The following is a 20,830-nucleotide window of genomic DNA, read 5'->3' as shown; positions in this document are numbered from 1 at the left end:
CCATAACCATAACCATTAATGTTCTCAAACCATAAGTAAAAACGTTCTAATATAGTTCTCTTTCCGATAATGTATGGAGAAAACAAGAATTTGGAATGGTAATGGTTCTTAACAACCCATTATTTGTAAGGTCCGCTTCCAAAAAACCATAATACATAAGGTTAAAACTTTATCACACAAACGTTCATGTAAAGTTCCATAACCATTTCAGTTGAAGTTTAGCAGGGATTATAAACAATTTATAACCATTATCGGTAAGGTCATGTGATGGTTCGCGTTTATGCGGGTCTCCCTAGAGTCGGTGTATAATGAGTCACGCCAAGAGAAAAACAGTTGAACTCGCATCACGGTTTTCGAAGGATTCCCTTTCTTTTCACTTGGCAACAGAAGACTTCTACATCAACTTCAAATGACTTCTAGCTACACGGTAAGAAAAAAGTACCCAACGGAAAGTTCACTATTACCTACACACAAAAAACAAAAATTGTTTTAATAAAAATAATCCCATTTCAAATTAAAAGTTTCATAAATTTCGTAATTTTACAACGAAAATATTCAAAATAAAAGTTATTTTTTTAGTTTGAAAGTGTTTCTTTCAGGTTCGACTTGTAATTTTAAAAGTGCATTTTTTTTTAAATGAAAGTTATTCAACTGTCAAAAATACATTTTCTAGGCAAAGTTTTTGGCAGCACTGGAGCTCGTTTTGCCGCTTAATTTGGCTTGACGTCAGATGTGTCACGAAGAGCGAGGAAAAATTGGGAAGGACAATAATTATCCTCCATGGAAAATAATAATCGCATCAGGTAAGCGATCAAATTTAAGAACAATAGTAGAGTTTAATTAGAGATTTTTATTAATTTCAGATAAACCAAAACAATAGTCATCTGCGAGCGGACAAGATGGCTAGGAATGAAAGTGAGTGTTCAACGACTACTACAACAGTAGATGTTAAAGGTATATAACAATATTTAATTAATATTCCACAGAAACCCTCACCGAAAACGGTCTAAATTGACACCTTCCTTCCGCTATCCGCTGCCGTAAAATCTCCGCCGGTAAACAATGACGCTGCTGACAATGCTGGAGGTTGTCTTCTGTCCTTAACCCTGCATCTGTGACATCACCATGTACCTGTTACTGTAGCAGGTTTACTCAAAGCGAGAATAGCTCCAAGACGCAATAACGTATACATCAACAAAGATAACAATAACAATGTAAAAAAAATTGGATCTTATCCTATTGAAAAATAATAATAAAGAAGATTGAATATTTATCCACTAAAATGGATAAAAAGAGTTTACTTTACTTTCCCGTGCTTTTCTTACGGGAAAAGTAAAGTAAATGCTTTTATTCATACGACCTAATATTTTTTGAAAATATTTTAGTTTAAATTCAAAATGCCCATTTAATTTTAACTATGCCACATTTTCAAGTCAAAAATAATCCACCATTAATTTCAACACTAATATATTTTTCATTTGACAGTTCTACAATTCATTTTGAAAATTTGAACTTTTAAAAGTATCGAGCGGACAACTTTTGAATTGACGGTTTGTTGACTTTTATTTTGAAAGCTAACCGCTTTCTACCAAAAAGAACCAATGCAAACTTTTAAATCTACCAATGGTTTTTTTAATTTTATAAACGACTTTTCTTTGTGTGTACTTTTGACTAGTTTGTCTCCTTTTCTCCTTCTAATGTTGTCAAAAACGGAGGAGCAAAACCACCCAACAGAGGTAGTAAAGTGTGGGAACCCAACGTTGAGTATAATCATATTTACCTACTGTTGGGTACAACTAACTTACTTTTGGTTAAAAAGACAGTGGAAAATTCCACAAGTAAATGAAAATTACTTTGACCCGCTTTACCTACTTTTGGGTTCCTGCACTATAGTGCCGATATGAGTGAAAAGAACTTAATTTTGGGTACTTTTTTCTAACCGTGTAGAACAAAAAATTGCAGTTGTAGTGAATCATTATATCAGTGATTTTGTCAAATTATCTTATCAAACAATAGTAGAAATTCTCATTACTGATCATTAGCAAACGTATCCCATGACAATTTAATGCTCACTGCGTGTTTATGATCATTTCTTCAATTTTATTTTATATTTTATTGCAATACCTTTCGTGGACCTTTCATAGCATCGTAATGTTTGTTTACTTTGCACGATAGGTAGTCGGTTTGACAGTTCAATAGGTAGACTTGGCTTCACTCTTGGCGTGACTCATTATACACTGACTCTAGCTCTCCCTTTCAATTTTCGTTTGAGAAAAAGAGATAACAGGCGGTACTCCAATAGCATCAACTACTTTAAGCTAGTACATATGAGTAGATAGTGTTGCCGTGTAATTAATGCGTTTTCAAGTAGTACTAACGGCAATTATATAATTATCTCGAGAATTATCTATCCGTAATTAATGTAATTAAAAGTATTGAAAATGTAATTAATGTACGTTAATTACGAAATTTCGACTGTAATTATTGGAGTTCAAAAGTAGTTAATGTTCTACATTGTGTAGTTAACGTTGCCTGCGTTGGAGTTAAACGTTATTGCGTGCCCCTAGGATTTTTGCTAATGTAATCGTACTTATTTAAAATAGTTCCAGTGTACCAATATTGATGAAGTTTTGGATTTCGGTTCCATTTTTAATGCCGATAACGAATATGTATTTACCTCAATACCCCTAAACAACCCCATTGTGATTTTCTCTTTGCGGGACTGTGACGTCGATGCTGACCACGGTAAGTAAAGTTTTTGAGAAAAAGTAGTACCTAAAGTAAGCGTGTATAAAGATGTCACGCATGTGCACTGCTACACGTTTGGCTCAACAAAAAATGTTGCAACAATTTATGCTGTTTTATTTACCGTTTCTATGCTGTCACCGTCAGTCGGCCATCGATTTATGCTGGTTTTATGGTATGGAGCCGTGTCAAAACAACAGGCACACAGAAAGAGAGAGAGATAGAGAACTGTCACTCGATTCATCCGTCAGTGAGCTCTTCGCGTCGGTCGGTCGCCGTCCAGTTCTGTCCAGTCCAGTGGTTGGCGTTCGTACGTTTCGTTTGCTGCTGCCGTGCTGCGGTCATTGTTAGTGCTATCTTTCATTTATTTCATTCACAAACAACTTTATAGCGAAAGGTGAAAAGAGACCTGTCCGTCCGTCGGCCGCGTTTTTTTTTTTTCATTCGCGGTGGTGGATATTTTGTAACCGCGATACAGGCAAGGAGAAAGAAAAAATTGTGTTTAATTTTTCGCTGCTTCGTATTGAAAGGGAAAAGTTGCTGCTGCTGGCTGGTTGTTTCGCTATCCATTTCGAGCCAACAATGCCGTGCCCGTGCGTGCGCTTCGTGTTAGTTATACAACAATAAGCCTAGTTTTGTGTTGATAGAATTTCCCGTCGTTGACCTTAAAAATCAGCGATTTGAGGCGCGCAGCCAGCAGCGACTCAAGTGGACATCAGAATCTGCGTTCCTCCAAAGTACGATTATACAGGAAGTGCGGCGGGCAGGCAGGTGTACGAAAACGTCGACCAAAATACACTTTACAGTATTGAGAAGATGCCAAATTTGGAAGAAATGCCAAATTGATTTATCACAGAGAGTTTCGGTGATGGATATTTAATAAGGTACCGTCAACCGCATAGCCAAGCCTAAATTGATCCAGAAAAATGCAGAAACGGGCATGCAATTAGTCAAACCGATATTGTATTTAAGAAAAATAGATAGTGGTTGACCTTTGTCATAGCTGTACGGTGTGGGAGGGTTTAATTTGGAGAAGAAATACGATTATAATTAAAAACAGACCTCGGTGCAAGGAATGCTGGTGAGGATGGCGTACACGTCTGTCCGAAATATGACAAAGGCGAAGAACTTCGCCTTCTTAATAGTGGGAGCATTTTTGGTGTTTGCTGTGGTATCCATATTTAGCACCTCTAGCGCTGCCGCAGGTGAGTACCTCGCGATAAAAAGTAAAACAAATTTGCACATGTAATCATGCGCTTACTCCGATCTAGTTCATTAAGCTAGGCTGGAGAAAGGGACATAATTCTAAGCGTAAGATTCAACAAAATTGACAATATGTTGGGTGAATAATGGGAATTTTGTTCATAGAAATGTATTCACTGTAGAATACTGGAAATTAATCAACGATTAATGGTTAAGCATAAGCATTTATCATGCATTTTAAGACATTTATTATCATTCTTTAACCGTAATAACAATGAGGTAATTGATTAGCAGTTGATAAATAAAATGTTCATAAATATAAATGTTGGTTAATCCTTAATCACTTAAAGCTCTTCTAGAAACCTTTTTTTGGCCTCCCGTAGCATAGTCGTTAAAGGCGCAGCTACAAAGTAAGACCATGCTGAATGTGGTTGGGGTCGATTCTCGGTCCGTTCTAGGCATTTTTTGGGTTGGAAAATTACTCGACTTCCCTGGGCATAGAGTATGATTGTACTTGCCACACAATTATGCTAACGCAGAAATGGTAAAGGCACAGACAAACAGACATAACACTCGCAAATTGTTCATCGAACAAGTATTTAACGGTCAATTTAAAAGTATCGTAGTTGGTAGTACCGCCAACTGTGGCGCGCATAGTCAATTCCCTTGCGTTTGACGTTTACACACTACCGCCATCTGTTCAGCGTACTACCCACCACAGTCTACTCAACAGATGGCGGTAATGTTTTAGCGACGATGTTTTACAGTGAGAAATATTCAATGTGTTATGTCTGTTTGTCTGTGGTAAAGGTATCTATAACTATCAATTAATGAATATGGAAGAGCATCTAGAAGTGCACGAAATAAGTTACTATGCGATAAGCAATAAGCTTGAAATGCGAAGAAGAAGAAGAAGAAGAAGAAGGAAACATATTTTATGAGCACAAAATGGATAAAATGTGATCATGTATATATCTATGCAGTATTCTGAAAAAAATTATGCAGTATACTGCTAGACTTAGGTGCCTTAGTTCAATCAGTGGAGATGTCTCCACTTTATCTATATAGGGGAAATGGCTCAATTGTTGGCCTATGGATATAAGATTGGGCCCATCCATAAAAATCTGCTATATATCAATTTTATCTAGATGAACGCGTCATTGGGACGGTACTAATGGATGTTTTTGGTCGCTATTGAAAATTTAATCGTTTGCTTAATTTATGTATGGCCCAAATTAGGAGCATTTAGGCCGACATTACATACATTTCCCCTATATATAAAAATGAATTTCTGTCATTTCTGGCTGTCTGTGTGGCTGTCTGTCTGATCCTTATAGACTCGGAAACTACTGAACCGATCGGCGTGAAAATTTGTATGTATGGGTTTTTGGAGCAGGGAAAGATTATTATGATGGTACGAGACCCTTCCTTCCTCGGTAAGGAGGGCTCTTATACAAATGAAACAAATTTCTGCATAACTCGAGATCTAATCACGCAAATGGAACCAAATTTGGCATGTGGAGGTCATAGGGAATCCCGGAATTTGAAAAGTAACCGGAAAAAACCCGGGAATTCTGCAAAAGAACCGGGAAAAATAGGAACAAATTTTTACATCAGAATTTCAGAATAAACTATTAAAACAGAGTGATCCTTTAGCAAATGAATGTCTTACTCTATTTGCTGCATAATTTTCTTCAGTTTACCGTCTTATTGTTTTTAGAATTTAATCACTCAGCAATATTGCAAATTGATTTTTGTCGTTTCAATTTCAGTTGTAAAGTGCATGGTCCTCTAAAGAAAATATTGAAGATGCTGGAGTTTTAGAAACAAATATTTGTAAAAACCGAAACTGAATTATTCTTTTCCGGGGTTTTAATTTTTCGTTGTTCAAAATTCTCATGATATGAATTCCAGAATTAACTTGGAATTTTGCTCTGAATTATCTTGAAATTGTTCTGAAATAAACCAGAAAATACTTCGCGTAATAATTAGCGTTGAATTTTTTAGAAATTTCCTTCCAACCCCTTCTAAGAATTTAATTGGAATCCTTCATATAATTCCCTTGAGCCTATCCGGAGACTTTTATTCCTTTGAAAATCTTTTCCAACATTTCTTTTAACTCTATTCAAAACACCAGAAATCTTTCGAAAATTTATTTAGAAACCCCTTGGAGTATTTTAAAGAATTTCTTTCTAATTACCAGTAAATTTTTTGCAATCAATTTTGTTTGAGTTATGTGATAAATCTTTCGCACTAGGATTGAAATTATTGCCAGAAATTTCTAAGAACTCTGTTTCTTGTTGAATTCTGATCTTAATTCTCTTGGAATTCTTAAAATTCATCTGTCATTTTCCTCACGATCCCCATACAAATCTCATCAGAATCACGTAGGAATTTTCTGCAAAGTTTTGTTTTTCACAACTCCTTTTTAAATCTACTAAAATTACCTAACAGTTTAGAACTTGCATTCTTCTCCAAAGAAATCCTTCCAAATTCATCTAACAATTTCTAAGCATTTCATGTCAGAATAATTCTGGAAATCTGCTCTTCTCCTTCGAAAACTGTGTGGGAATCCTTCTCAATACTTGTTTGTAATCAACACTGTGAATTATTTTAAATTTTACTAAAAATTCCAGGGTTTGTCCGCTAAATTCTACAGATTGTTAAAGGGTGTCCACGATGAAATTGCCACACACAAAATTGATTCGCAAAATTCGAGTTTTCATCCGATTGCCATCAAATTTTCAGGGATTGAGAAATAACTATTAAACTTCATTTTAACATTTTACTCGTATTTTATTTACAGTCCATACGCAAATGCCCGCACCTTGGCCTTAACCCCGGCCATAAGATTCTGCACAACCTGTGAATCAACCGTTTTTTGCATGTAAACCCATACTTTCTTCAGTTCCTCGATTGTCTTCACTACCTTAGGTCGTTTAAGAAGGTGCTGCTTCATAATCGCCCAGTACTTCTCGATGGGGCGGAGCTCCGGAGTGTTGGGAGGGTTGAACATTTTCGGCACGAAATTGACCTTATTGTCCGCATACCACTTCAGCACGTCCTTGGAGTAGTGGCATGAGGCCAAATCCGGCCAGAAGATTGTTGGGACGTTGTGGGCCTTCAGGAGAGGGAGCAGCCGCTTCTGGAGGCACTTTTTTATGTACACCTGTCCGTTCATCGTGTCCTGGGTCACGAAAGGTGCACTCCGCTTCCCGCACGTGCAGATGGCTTGCCAAACCAGGAATTTCTTCGCAAATTTGGACATCTTCTGAGTGCGGACATGCTCCGGAACGCTGAACTTATCCTTGGCCGTGAAAAACAGGTTGCCGGGGATCTGTTTGAAGTCGGCCTTCACATATGTTTCGTCGTCCATGATGCAGCATTCAACTTTCGTCAGCATGTTGAGGTACAACTTCCTGGCACGGGTTTTGGCGGACTTGTTCTGCTTCTCGTCGTGATTAGGGGCCTTTTGTACCTTGAACGTTCGAAGCCCAGCCTTAGTTTTGGCCTTCTGGACAAAACTTCGGCTTAGGTGCAGCTTCTTAGCCACATCCCTAACGGAGGCGTTCGGATTTCGGTTGAAGGCCCCAACTACGCGGTTGTGATTTTTGGTGTTGTACGGAATACTTTTTCCTTCACTTCTGGGCTTCCGATCGGTGGTCAACCGTTCCTCGAACCGCTTAATCACTCGCGACACCGTGGAATTCGCGATTCCCAACGTTTTAGCGATGGAACGATGCGAGAGATCCTTGTTCTCGTGATGAATGCGCAAGATTTTATCACGCACGAGCTGTTCTTTCGACTCCATTGCCGCGAGTTTTGATCACAGGACTTTAAAACTTGCAGGATGTAAATAATGCACTATGAACTAAATCCACCCAAATTTTCATTAAATTCTACCAAACGGTTAAAAAGTTAGAGCAATTTCATAGTGTGGCAATTTCATCGTGGACACCCTTTATGTAATTTGTTATAACCCTTAAAATGCTTCCAAGTCTCAGAGCGTGACAATTATGACGAATCATAAGAATGATGTTTTTTTTTTCAAATCTGTAATCTTGAAAAAAAATTCAAATTTTCACATTTTAATTATTGTTTCTCCAAATCTTGCATCACGAAGCATGTTATTAATCACAAATTTTGAAGAAAAGTTCTAGTTTCAGACTTTACACAAATTTCAAAGCTCCATTTTCAGACGGGAGTCCCCCTAATTACAGAGCTTATAGAAAGGGGATGTGAAGTTCCAGAAGAGAACACCGATGATATGGAGCTAGGGGATGGGCGGGAGCTCCAGAAGAGAGTCCTCATAATAACAGAGTTTTAATATTTCAGAGTTGGGAATTTTCCTTTAATGCTACCGATGTTACTGTCCTTTTGAATAATCGTGGTCAAGTGGTCAAGTTCCGTTTCCTATTCCTTTGTAATCGCTGTGTTTAATTTTAGTGCCGTCATTCGACCATTTCCGTGTCCTTGTACGTGCTTTGCTTTGTTCGATATCTTCGTTCATCCGTGTCCGAGTCAGTATTTGTTGCCGAGGTATAGTTTTGAGTCCATATATTGGTCCGGATCATTGTCCGTTGTCGTTACTTGGGTGTTCATAGATCAAATTTGGTTAACCAGACCTGCCTCCTAAAGGAAGCAGAAAAGTGCAGCGATGCTGGATGGGTCATCCCTCAGGTTATCCCGGATGCTGCCTGAGATTCCGTAAAGGGAACGGGGCCCTTGGTACTGGGGGCATTCGCATAAGAAATGCTCCGCTGTAAGTGGAACATTGCACGTATCGCACTGTCGTCTGAATCCGCCTCCGCCTCCCATGTTGTGGGAGACTTTGGTATGGCCGGTTCTCAACCGGGATAGAATGACTTGAAGTCGGTGTTCAGGTGGATCCTCCCATTTCCTGGTATCCCCTTTTATCCCTTCCGGATAAATATGTCTCGAGATCGCAATCATTCGTTGTGATTGTGATCTACCGCTTTATGTCCTGGCCCGCATAAACGCGAACCATCACATGACCTTACCGATAATGGTTATAAATTGTTTATAATCCCTGCTAAACTTCAACTGAAATGGTTATGGAACTTTACATGAACGTTTGTGTGATAAAGTTTTAACCTTATGTATTATGGTTTTTTGGAAGCGGACCTTACAAATAATGGGTTGTTAAGAACCATTACCATTCCAAATTCTTGTTTTCTCCATACATTTTCGGAAAGAAAACTATACTAAAACCTTTTAACTTATGGTTTGAGAACATTAATGGTAATGGTTATGGTAACCAGTAAGGTCCATGAATGGTTTTGTAACATCGATCAACTTTATGTGGAATATATCGCGAATTGGTTGCCTGTAAATTACTGATTACCAATTCACGATATATTTCACGTAAAGTTGAGCGATAATACAAAACCATTAATGGACCTTACTGACTACCATAACCATAACCATTAATGTTCTCAAACCATAAGTAAAAACGTTCTAATATAGTTCTCTTTCCGAAAATGTATGGAGAAAACAAGAATTTTGAATGGTAATGGTTCTTAACAACCCATTATTTGTAAGGTCCACTTCCAAAAAACTATAATACTTAAGGTTAAAACTTTATCATTAAACGTTCATGTAAAGTTCCATAACCATTTCAGTTGAAGTTTAGCAGGGATTATAAACAATTTATAACCATTTTAGGTAAGGTCAATTTATGGTTCGCGCTTATGCGGGGGGTCTTGACCTTTCTGGTGTAAAAGTTGGACTGTCTTCCGGATGCCGCCAGGTGGTCGGCTTCCTCATTACATCTGATCCTACAGTGTCCGGGGACCCAGACAAAGGTTGATTCCTTAGAAGCGAACTGCTGGATACCCTGGATCCAGGGGTGTTTAGCTGTTTCAGACTGAAGAGCTACTAAAACACGAGCAGAATCGGAGAATATGACGATTGGTTTGTTGGAGGGTAGGGTAGCAGCTACGAGAATGGCGGCTGCTTCAACAGTGAAAACGCTCCAGGGTAGTCGGTAAAAGGTGCACAGCTCCGGATCGGAAATTCTAATACCAACTCTACCGTACTTCATGATTGTTGTATTTGGTTCGATGTAATTCGGCTACTGTTCTCACTAGCGCAGGGGAGTTGGTTCCCACCCGGAAGCTGTTATTTATCGCCGGATCTATGGACAGTTTCAACCTCTGGCTCCACACCAGTGGATCCTGGCTACAGGGGGAGCTCCAGGTTGGCGGTTTTATTCTGGAGATCGTTCGCCTCCATGAGGACACTTCGTCACTTGTCCCTATAGTCTTTTCAGTCAGATGCAACTATGTACTTTTCAAAAGGTAGCCTTCCACTCTTCACGCAGGCTGCCAACCTGGGGGTGGATGGGAGGAGACCTGATGTGACCCTAATGGCCTGATAATACACTGGAGCCAGTTTGGAAATCAACCTATCATCAGCCATGCAAGTCAATTCTAAACCGTATGTCAGTCTGGAATCAACTACCGCTTTTGCTACACGTATACGAATAGCACGGTTGTTCATTAAGTGTCTTTTGGCCAGTGTTCGGAGTAAATCAATCCTCGTTTGGCAGCTCTTTTTCACCTCATTAAAGTTGTCAACAAAGTTTAGATGCCTATCGAGTCGTAGGCCGAGGATACGGATAGACCTCTTGAAGGGCATGATTCTTTCATCAATGCTGATTAGAGAGCGGAGTACATGGTGGTTCATCGGACAGATGTGAGTATAAGTACATTAGTCCACCGTAAGACAGCGTTCGTGGCTGCTTTTAATTTTCTGCGGATTGCCTTCACGGTGCTGCCAACTACTACCAAGACGATGTCGAAAGCGTGACTGCGATCACAGAGCCTTGTGGGACGCCAGTCTCCTCCGGGAAACCTCTGGATCTATGGTTGCCAATACATACTTGAAAAGTACGATGTTGGAGAATATTCTTCAGAAAATGGATAATGTGGCTGGACAGACCCTATTCCGCAAGTTGGACAAGGATGTCAGGCGTCCATGTCCGATTGTATGCCTTGGCGATGTCTAAAGTGGTTAGCTCCACGTGCTGGTCGGCATCCCTCGCGTCCCGAAGTACCTGATTAAGTGTGGCGAAATAGGTCCCAGTGCCATGTCCGGGACGGAAGGCGTGCTGGCGATGGTCAATGTAGCCGTTACTCTCCAAGTCAAGCACGAGTCTACAATTGACCATCCGCTCCAACACCTTGCTGACACAGCATGTCAAAGAGATTGGTCTGAATTCCTTTGGCTCGCGTCTCGCAGCTCCCTGCTTAGGAATTGGGGCAACTAGATTGTGCCTCCATTCTTCCGGAATAGTATTTCCTAGCCACTCGCTGTTCAGGAGGCTGAGAACGGTACGTTTGCTTTCCAGTGGCAGAATTTTTAACAGAGGGTATCCCACTTCATCCGGGCCAGCTGATTTTCCGTGAGCCTCTCTCTTGTCCCGAAAGGTTGGTTAATTTCCAGTGGTAGATCGTCCTCCGGGATGTAGAAATTATCCAGCGAATGCGTTGTCGCATTTTTTGTGCGACGGAAATGGTCATCATATCCTTCAAGAGCCGTGCAGAGCCGAGCATGTGAAATGTTGTCGGGGTCTCTGGTTATTAAACCGTCTATTCGAATACCCATGCCACGGTACTTTCGCTTACCGCTCTACGCATTGACTTTACCCCATAGGTTGTCTGTCCGGCATTAATACCGTCGAGGAAATTCTCCCAGCTCAAGCTTTTGGCGGTACGGATGGTCTGTCTACACTCGTTCCGTTTAGCTCTGTATGCAGTTTGAACCGCTTCCTTCAAGGGGTGGTCCGCGGGCAGTTGATTAGCTGCCCTTGAAGGCTTCCTTCTGGCCTTAACAGCAGCTTTTGTCACAGGAGACCAGCATGGTAACGACCTGGTTCCCGAGTTAGGACTTGTCCGCGGGATTGATGTGGTTGCCACTTGGTAGACAGAGCTGATGAAATCCTAGATATTGTCCGCTGTCGAGTTGGTAAAAGAAACTCTAATAGTCTCCAGGAAAAGTGACCAGTCAGCCAACTCATACCTCCAACGTGGTCTACGTGAAATGTCTTGTGGCTGGTCGTCAAGTCGAATTACCACCGGATGATGATCACTACCCATGGGATCTTCCTCGGTGCTCCAGAGGAGTCTGCTGATTATGTTGGCGCTAGCAAGGGACACATCTATAGATGTTGCTCTCTGACCACTGGTATATGTGGTGGCTGTATAATTTAGAACGACAAGATCCAGTTTTCTGGCCACTTCCATCAGAGTGGAGCCTCTGGTATTTGCAATTGGGCTGCTCCAAGCGGGATGGTGGCCGTTCATGCCCCCTTGTACCAGGATGGGACCCTCGACGCTCTGGAGTATATTTGAGAGTTGGTTTCTAAGATCGGGTATTTTTCCGAGAGGCACGCAATAGCCTTTTTGACTGCGTTGGATTTAAAGTACAAGGTGTTTAACTATGTAATTAAGTAATTAAAAATGAAAATTAAGTATTTCATGTAATTAAATTTAATTTCGCGTAATCAAAGCAGTGCCAGTATAATTACTGTAATTAAAATACGTAATTTGTAATGATTGCGTAATTAATGTAATTAAAAATTAATTTTCTGTAATTAATGTAATTAAAGTTACACAAATGTAATTAAAAACGTACCAAAATCCTTATTCTTGAAGTATTTAAAAAAAATTAAGAAAACACTTAACACATACTCGAATGAATTTATTTATTCAAAAACTCTTCTTACACCCTGAAATACGCATATTAATGTTTTACTAGACTACAAACATGACCAATTCTGCGAATACTTATACTAAATTTCTTGGAGCACCATGCTAGAGTTGGAAACTGAAATAATCCACTCGCGACAATCGATTTCACTTTCGTTTTGTACGTTCAACATAATGTCGTATCTAGTGCACTGTATTCGTTGAATAATGCGCATTAATGCAGAACTAGAATAAAATCGATTGTCACGAGTGGGTTATATCGGTTTACAACTCTAGCGACAATATACAGTGAAAAGGAAGTGATACTCATAATGAGGGCCGTGATTGCCATACAAATGAAATGAGAATCTCTTAGTTGTGACGACAAGTCTTCAAATTTTACATTTCCTTAAATTCAAGCAATTCCTCGAGCAAATTTCCTCCCGATCAAAAAATGTTCGAATTTTAAGCCATGCTCGCAGCACAGTTCGACAGATGATGATATTAGCTTGTGCCTGAATTAACAGATTCAATGGAAGATGTATATGCATTTGCATTAATTTTCTGATGTTACGCGTGAATTCTTCCATTATTTCAATATTTCTTTCAAACTTAATATTATTATACTAATAATAATTAACAGATTTAAGGCAGAGTTCATTAACAAAAAAATTATAATCAGGTTTTGGTTGCATATAATTATTGTGTGCTTTTATTTGTATTATCGCCATCATATGATCACATCCGTATTCAGAATTGACGCGATAGCATTTATGAAATTCGCCTCCCCATTGTTCGTCTTTCCATGGGTCAACTAAACAATACTATGGGCAGAACTCCAAACCGATAGGAAACGATGAGTCCAATGTGCACAGGACACGAAATGATCGTTACCGATCAACTTGACACACTCAAGTTATCCGTGCTGGGAAGACAATTGCATACCAGCTGCGATTTTTTCCCGGAAGTAGCTCAGCGTGTGAATGTCCAAAGTATTCACCAGCTCCAGTGTCCGTTCAGCTGTCTGGGATAGCAAATTTGAACTCTTAATATGGTCATTACTGACGGAGTTTCGTAAAATAATGAAGTTTGATATGTCACACGAGGGGTTCCGGTTCTTATTGGAGTTGGATATTTAACCGGGGGGGAGGTGGACAATTAAACGGGACTGTGGACTGTCTAAGACCATTATTAGCCGTGCAGAATCATGAAGTTTGATATGTCGCACGAAGGATTTTGGTTCTTGTCTATAATTGAAAATATACCCGGAAACACCGGAACATGCCAGGGAGGGCCAATGGGATCGTGGGCTCTTAAAAAGACCATTACTAGCCGATTTCAGCAGAATCATAAAGTTTGATATGTCGCATGACGTGTTTTGGTTCTTGTGGAGAATCGGTCACTTGCCCGGGGACACAGGAACATGCCCGAGAGGGCTAGTGTGACCGTCGAGTCTCATTAAGGCCATTACCAGCCAGAATTTGGAAAATCATGAATTTTGATATGTCGCACGATGGGTTTCGTTCTTGTTGAGAATTGGCCACTTTCCCGGGGGCACCGGAACATTCCCGGAAGGGCTAGTGTGACCATGGACTTTCAATAAGGCCATTACTGGCCAAGATTTGTAAAATCATGTTGTTTGATATGCCGCATGATGGGTTTTGGTTCTTGTTGAGAATTGGCCACTTCCCCGGGGGCACCGGTACATGTCTGGGAGGGCTAGTGTGACCATGAACTCTCAATAAGGCCATTACTGGCCAAGATTTGTAAAATCATGAAGTTTGATATGTTGCATGATGGGTTTTGGTTCTTGTTGAGAATTGGTCACTTCCCCGGGGCACCGGAACATTTTCGGGATGCCCAATGTGATTGTGAACCATCGAAATAGCTGCCACTGGTCCAAGTACATCGTTTGAGAGAAAAAAAACATGATGTTCATCGTGTGTATACTTATTACAGAACAATAAAGCCGAATGCCGACCAAAAGCGACCCCAACGGGAACCGAAATAACTCCGGAACCATGAATTGATCAAAATATTTTCAGATGTATTCAGAAACTTCAATAGATTCAAGACAAAATCCAATTTGTTGTAAAGACAAATATTGAGAAATTATGTTTTTATAGCTAATTGAATTTTAAAATCTATGCAAATTTAGACGTTAGGCACGCAAAGGTTAACATAATTTTCTATTGTAATTCTGTTTTCGTTCGCATCCTCCAAATTAAATTCGTTATTTCTTAGGTTGAACCAGGTAGCACAAACAAACATTCCTTTCATTGTCGCATTTAATTGCCCTGCCAACACCTCGGCAGTATTGAAATCCGACTACATTTCCAATCACGAACCGATCGTTGTATGTGAATTGGCACCAATCACCAACTGAAATTATCCTTAACGTAGCAAAAGGGCCTGTGAAATTTTTGTTTCACGGGCCAATAACGAAAGGGTCTAACGGTACGCTGGGGGAAATTTAAGTACATTTCTCGTTGTACATTAATGGAGTTAATGTACTTAATTTAGGCGACTTGTGATTAAAGCTGAAATTTGTACTTAAAAGTAATTAAATCAAAAAATTTCCGACGCTCGTAATTAAAGTAATTAATCATGTAGTTAACTGTAATTATTGTACTTAAAAAAGGCTTGCGTAGGAGTTAAAGGTTATTGCGTGCCCCTCGTATTTTTCCACACGGGAGATACACCGAGACAACGAACATCGGGAATGGATCGCCACGATTGGAAGATCTGTGTTTAACTGAATTGATGTGAAAGGTATCGAGGCTAGCACCCCAATTGCCGCAGAATGGAAAATATTTTCGTTCCTCCTAAGGATCCATTGATATTGACCTCAAAGAGCACGGTTCATCTTACCGACATTAGCCCGGTGGATCTCCTGGATTGCCAGGATGGTGGGCTTGCTGTCTCGCACAAAAATTTCTAGGTCCGAAAGGTTATTATAGAAGCCATTAATGTTCCATTGGATTGCCAAAGTAGACCCTCTGGGGCTTCCGAAAGTTGAGTGTCGCGTGATAGGTGATGAATAATCCGAGGAGTAATCATCTCTTATCGAAATGTTGGCCGGTGGCGATTTGCTCTGGGGAGTCGACGATCGTGTTGCACAGGGACTGGAAACTCGCATGCAATGGGATAAGCGGACTCCAGTAGAGCTCCACCGGCAAAAGCAGTTGGTGGTGACCCCGCTGTCGGTAGAGATACCGGAGTCGCTGGGTAATGGGACGGGGCCAGTGAAGGACCTGCTGATGGTACGGAAGAGTCACCCAGACTAGCCCTCCACTGGTCGTATCTTCGCGAGTCCGAGCGGACATCCCGAGGGATGGGATTGTTGCTTGTCAACCGGGTGGATCTTTTCGTAGGATACGTGGTTGTGCGGCAATGGCCTATGGAGATTGCCAACGGACGGCGGGGGGTGGGGGGGTGGAACCACCAGTTCCGGATGGTTTATTTATCTCCGTTTTGTGCCATCAGGAATAGTGATTCGTGAAGTTTGCGGCGTCCATGGAAGTCATTGTGATAACGTAAAGACTGTCCCACATCAAATTGCATCATGGAAAAAACGCTGTAGAAAATTACCTAGTTGACCGATCCTTTTCAAACTTTCAGACAATATAATAACCTATTAGTAAGCTTTTGGAATATTTATTTCATTCAACTAGAATACAACCGTACGCTCGTACCTTACGCTTAACTTCACTCACTAGATTCTGTACAACATCTGGCTGCGGATTCTTCTGTACGGAAACCCACTTTTTCTTCATGTCTTCCTCAGATTTGACCTCCTTGGGATGCTTCCGTAGTTCTTGCTTCATAATACCTCCGTATTTTTCAATGAGCCTTAGTTCCGGTGCGTTGTGGGGGTTCATGTCCTTGGGTACGAAAGTGACCCCGTTGGCTTCGTACCACTCCAGGACAACATTTGAATAGTGGCACGACGCTAGATCCGGCCAGAAGATCGTAGGGCCCTCGTGTTACTTCAACAGAGGAAGCAGACGCTTCTGTAGACACCCCTTGAGGTAGATCACCCCGTTTACAGTCCCGGTAGTCACGAACGGCGCACTCCGTTTGCCACATGAGCAGATCGCTTGCCAAATCATGTATTTCTTGGCAAACTTTGAAAGTTTCTGTTTCCTTACTTCTTCCGGAACATCAAACTTGTGCTGGGCGTTGAAGAACAGTAGTCCCGAAAGCTGCCGGAAGTCCGCCTTCATCCATGATGAGACAATGAGGCTTCGTCAGCATCTGGGTGTACAGTTTTCGGGCCCGTGACTTTCTCACCGTATTTTGCCGTTCGTCACGATTTGGAGCCTTCTGCACTTTGTACGTACACACTTAAAAAATTTCGCCGAGATTCCAACAGCCAAGTAGTTCTGCAATTTATGTTGCTGAGATTCAGTAAAACAATTGCCGAGACTCAGCTAACAAATATCATTATGCTGAGATATCAGCTAACAAACAGATGTTTTGCAGATATATCAGCAAAAGTAAATGCCGAGGTAATCGGTTGTTGGAGATTTTACCGAGCTGGATTAAGTGTGTTCGATGCTCAGAGTTTCGTAGTAACGTTTAATCACACGACTCACCGTTGACTGCACGATTCCGAGTTGTTTTCCGATGTCCCGATAAGAGAGTTGAGGATTTTCCAGGTGCTTGCGCAAAATCAATTCGCGACGTGCTTTTCAACTTTCGAAAAATGGACAGCGATAAAAATACAGTGTAAACAATACACTCTAAACTAGTTCTACTCAAATTTTCAAGAGAAAATACCCAATGGGTAATTTTCAACAGCGTTTTTTTCCGTGATGCAATTTGATGTGGGACACCCTTTACTTTACTTTTTCCGTAAGAAAAGCAGGCGACAGTAGATTTAAATTCAAGACCAACAATTGAAATGGCCTTAACTCCATTTTGTAAACAAACCTTGTAAGGCCATTATCTCGCGAACCGAAACCGTCATTCGCAAACCTAAACCACAATCGGGTAGAGGAGAATGTCCCCTACCTGTTCATTATGTTGGTTTGCCTTTGCGGATTTCGGGTCGTGAGAAAATGGCCTTACAAGGTTTGTTTACAAAATGGAGTTAAGGCCATTTCAATTGTTGGTCTTGAATTGTTTTATTCATATTGATTGAAGATTTGATAAGAAAGTAGGATTTAAATATTGAAATAGCCTTTTCTATTAAGCTGCATGATTTAAATAGGGGAAATGACGGCTTCGGCATGACAGACTATTTTCGGCAACCCAAATTGAAACACTATTTTCACTGGATTTTCTTACGAAAACACTTCGCTGAATGCATGCAAACGATTCTTTATGCTTTCAGCTTCAATTTGACTATATTTTTTCCACTGAGAAAAAGCAATCTAGCAGGGTTTTCTTGAAATGAAACACACGCACTACAAATTGTAGCTGATTTCGAGTTGCCGATAATAGAACAGCAGATTTACATGCAGTTCAAATGGAACGGTTGCCGAAGAAAAACTGGTTGCCGACAATACTCGCTCTCACTAGAGAAGATTGGAGCTTTGTAAAAGCGTTTCAAAACAGTTTTTAACAATTCTTTCGACTGAAATTGTTAGAGCAGCTGGCAGCAAAAGATTGTAAACAAACCAATACTGCATATGTGTGCGTTCCATAGAGAAAAAGGCTATAGAAAGAAGGTCACTGCTTAGGTTGCCGAGAATACGTAAATTCCCCTACTACGCACTCATCAAAATTTGAAAAATATTTATGATGTATAAGGCTGGCCACGAGACACTTGCGATCAGCTGACGTTTTTTTTACCAAGAACGTTTGACAGATCACAGAAGAACTGGCAGTTTATTATCATATGAATTTCTGCTTTATTTATGTTAACATTCAGCACCATTAACACCAGATCACTCACACTCTCTAGATTTCAAGCTGTCAGTTCCACTGAGAAACTTATCTTCTTATGATATTCTCGATAACAGCAATATAGATTAGTAACGTTTAACGAACGCACATTAGCGGGTGCATCGCTGTGTAAAGTTGTTTTCCTCTGACTAACCTTAAAAATGTATGGAATTAGATCTGTCAAAATGAGTTTGGCAGCGATTTGTTATGTATTTTCCTCGGATTTTCACTAACACGCTCTAACATATCGCATAAATACAACCGGAATGAATCGGATGAAAATCTCTATACCCTCTAAGTGGAAAACAAATACATGTAAACGATTGAATAATTCTCGCCTAACTTTTCAAAAGGTCCTAAGTAACAAATGTAAACAAATCGAGTTTATAAATGCACATTGTAACATTTGTATCTAAGAACATTATGCACACACAGACATTCAGATTAATGTCATTGAATTGAGAAAATTCTAAATTAACAAAACGTCTGAAATCAAAATTTGCATTAACGATGTTTCACTGTTACATAAGACGTTTGACTATGTTCATCAAGACAAACGTCTGAAGTATCAGAAAAACCAAAACAGTGCAGATCTGTACTTCGGTCCTTTGTGTTTATACGAGTAAAACGTCTAAAATGTTCAAACAAACCAAAACAATATGATTGTGCACATCGGAATTTTCATGTCAAGCATTTTTCTACTATTTCCACGTGGGGGTTGGGTTGACAATTATCCACGGCCCATACAAATTTTAAAATTTGTATATGGACAATTGTCTACGCATGGGGAGGGGGGTTAAGTATACCGAAAAGCTGTCTACGTAGTTAGTGAACAGCCCCTAAAAAAACACTGTTATCAAATAAAAAGCAGCTCACGCTACCACCAACGATCGACCAAAACAATCTGTGGACAGTGTTGCGATATACCGTTAAAAAAAAGTTGATGCATTGTCCAATACTCATATTGTTCGTTTAGCTCGTATAACTTAAATTATGCACTCATAATGCTTAAAAACAAACAAATAATGTTGAAAACATAAATGACCTATGTAACTGTGATTATAACAAAACGTCCTATATAACATGTCCAATGTACACCTGACAAGAGCAAAATGTCCTATGTAACATTTTTCACGTTTTCATAAAAAAAATGTATGAAACGGGTAGATTATAATTTCAATTTCAATTTTACTATCGCATTTTACTATTAAAGGTCTTAAAAATGTCAAAAGTTGATTTGGTTTAAAATAGTATCAAAAAAGATTTTGTCAATCTTCAACCTCGTTTTTCTCGAAAAGAGTGAAATGTTAGATAGGACCTTTTTTAAAAGTTAGGCGAGAATTGATATTTAAGCCTTAAGAGTTTCGACAAATTGCGGTTTGATCTTTGTTTACAAAAGCAGAGTTGGTTATTTAAAAATTCACTCTTGAATTGGATGTCTACCGACAGCTTGTGATGCAAATCAATTTCTGGATATTTTCATCACACAGTTAAACGGTTTTTACTACCATGCAATTCGTAGCTGCTGATTCTTAATTTATCAGGACTTCCAGTGAAATTGCACAGCTTAGGGTTAATTTTTCAGGCATTCACAAGATAATGGCCAATCATTATTTCAACCAGCGTGGACAATCGACATTGGGGCAATTACTCATAATCAAAACACGCTATGACGATACCTGATACCACGCATTGATAGCAAAGTTGATTCTTACTCACCTGCTTGGAATCAACCCAATATGAAGTAAGCTAACTATCGTCGTTGAATGTGATTGTCGTGTGCCACCGTAATCGTCGTTTCAAAGCCGTTGTGTATTGCTTCATTTGACTCCCTAGTTTTTCGCGAATAGGAAGGCAAAATGAATTTAGAAATGTATGTGACGTGACGACATTAATTTGCATGCTTCGCATATGCTGCTAGTTTAGATTTAGATAAACTTGCTGGCCTCATTATCATCAAGCGGACTATTGTCCGGTCAGTGGAAAGATGAAAAAACGACAACGCTTAATCGGTTGAATCGGTGATTAACTCTCAAATCCCCAACGGAAAAAAAACTACCGCATTTCAATTCAAAATATTTTCAGAATAAAAGGATCATCAAAACTTGAAGAGTTTGCGTTTTTTTTAATGGATAGATAAAAAATCTGTTCAGAAATGACGAAGCTATGATAGTTTTGGCATTTTTCCGTATCAAACGTTGGGGGTTTGAGGGTTAAATGAACTGTATGCAACGGTACTGTGACCACTGTTTGTTCGTTTGATGAGGGAATTGCTGGAA

General features: G+C 39.8%; 1 protein-coding gene across 1 annotated transcript in view; it reads left to right on the top strand.

The window, feature by feature from the left end:
• Nucleotides 1-3,033: 3,033 nt before the first annotated feature.
• The window catches only part of GlcAT-S (Glucuronyltransferase S), a 41,433-nt gene continuing 23,636 nt past the window's right edge, over nucleotides 3,034-20,830 (top strand). The window contains exon 1 of the mRNA XM_065228214.1: nucleotides 3,034-3,950. Within this exon, the coding sequence (XP_065084286.1) occupies nucleotides 3,821-3,950 (130 nt within the window). The 5' untranslated portion in view covers nucleotides 3,034-3,820. The remainder of the gene's footprint in view (nucleotides 3,951-20,830) is intronic.

The sequence above is a fragment of the Ochlerotatus camptorhynchus genome, unplaced genomic scaffold (genome assembly GCF_037179485.1).
Source record: "Ochlerotatus camptorhynchus isolate MF236.1 unplaced genomic scaffold, CSIRO-AGI_Acam_v1.1 ptg000284l, whole genome shotgun sequence".
Classification (NCBI taxonomy): domain Eukaryota; kingdom Metazoa; phylum Arthropoda; class Insecta; order Diptera; family Culicidae; genus Ochlerotatus; species Ochlerotatus camptorhynchus.
Note: the sequence above shows the minus strand (reverse complement) of the source record. Positions and strands in the feature narration are given on the sequence as shown.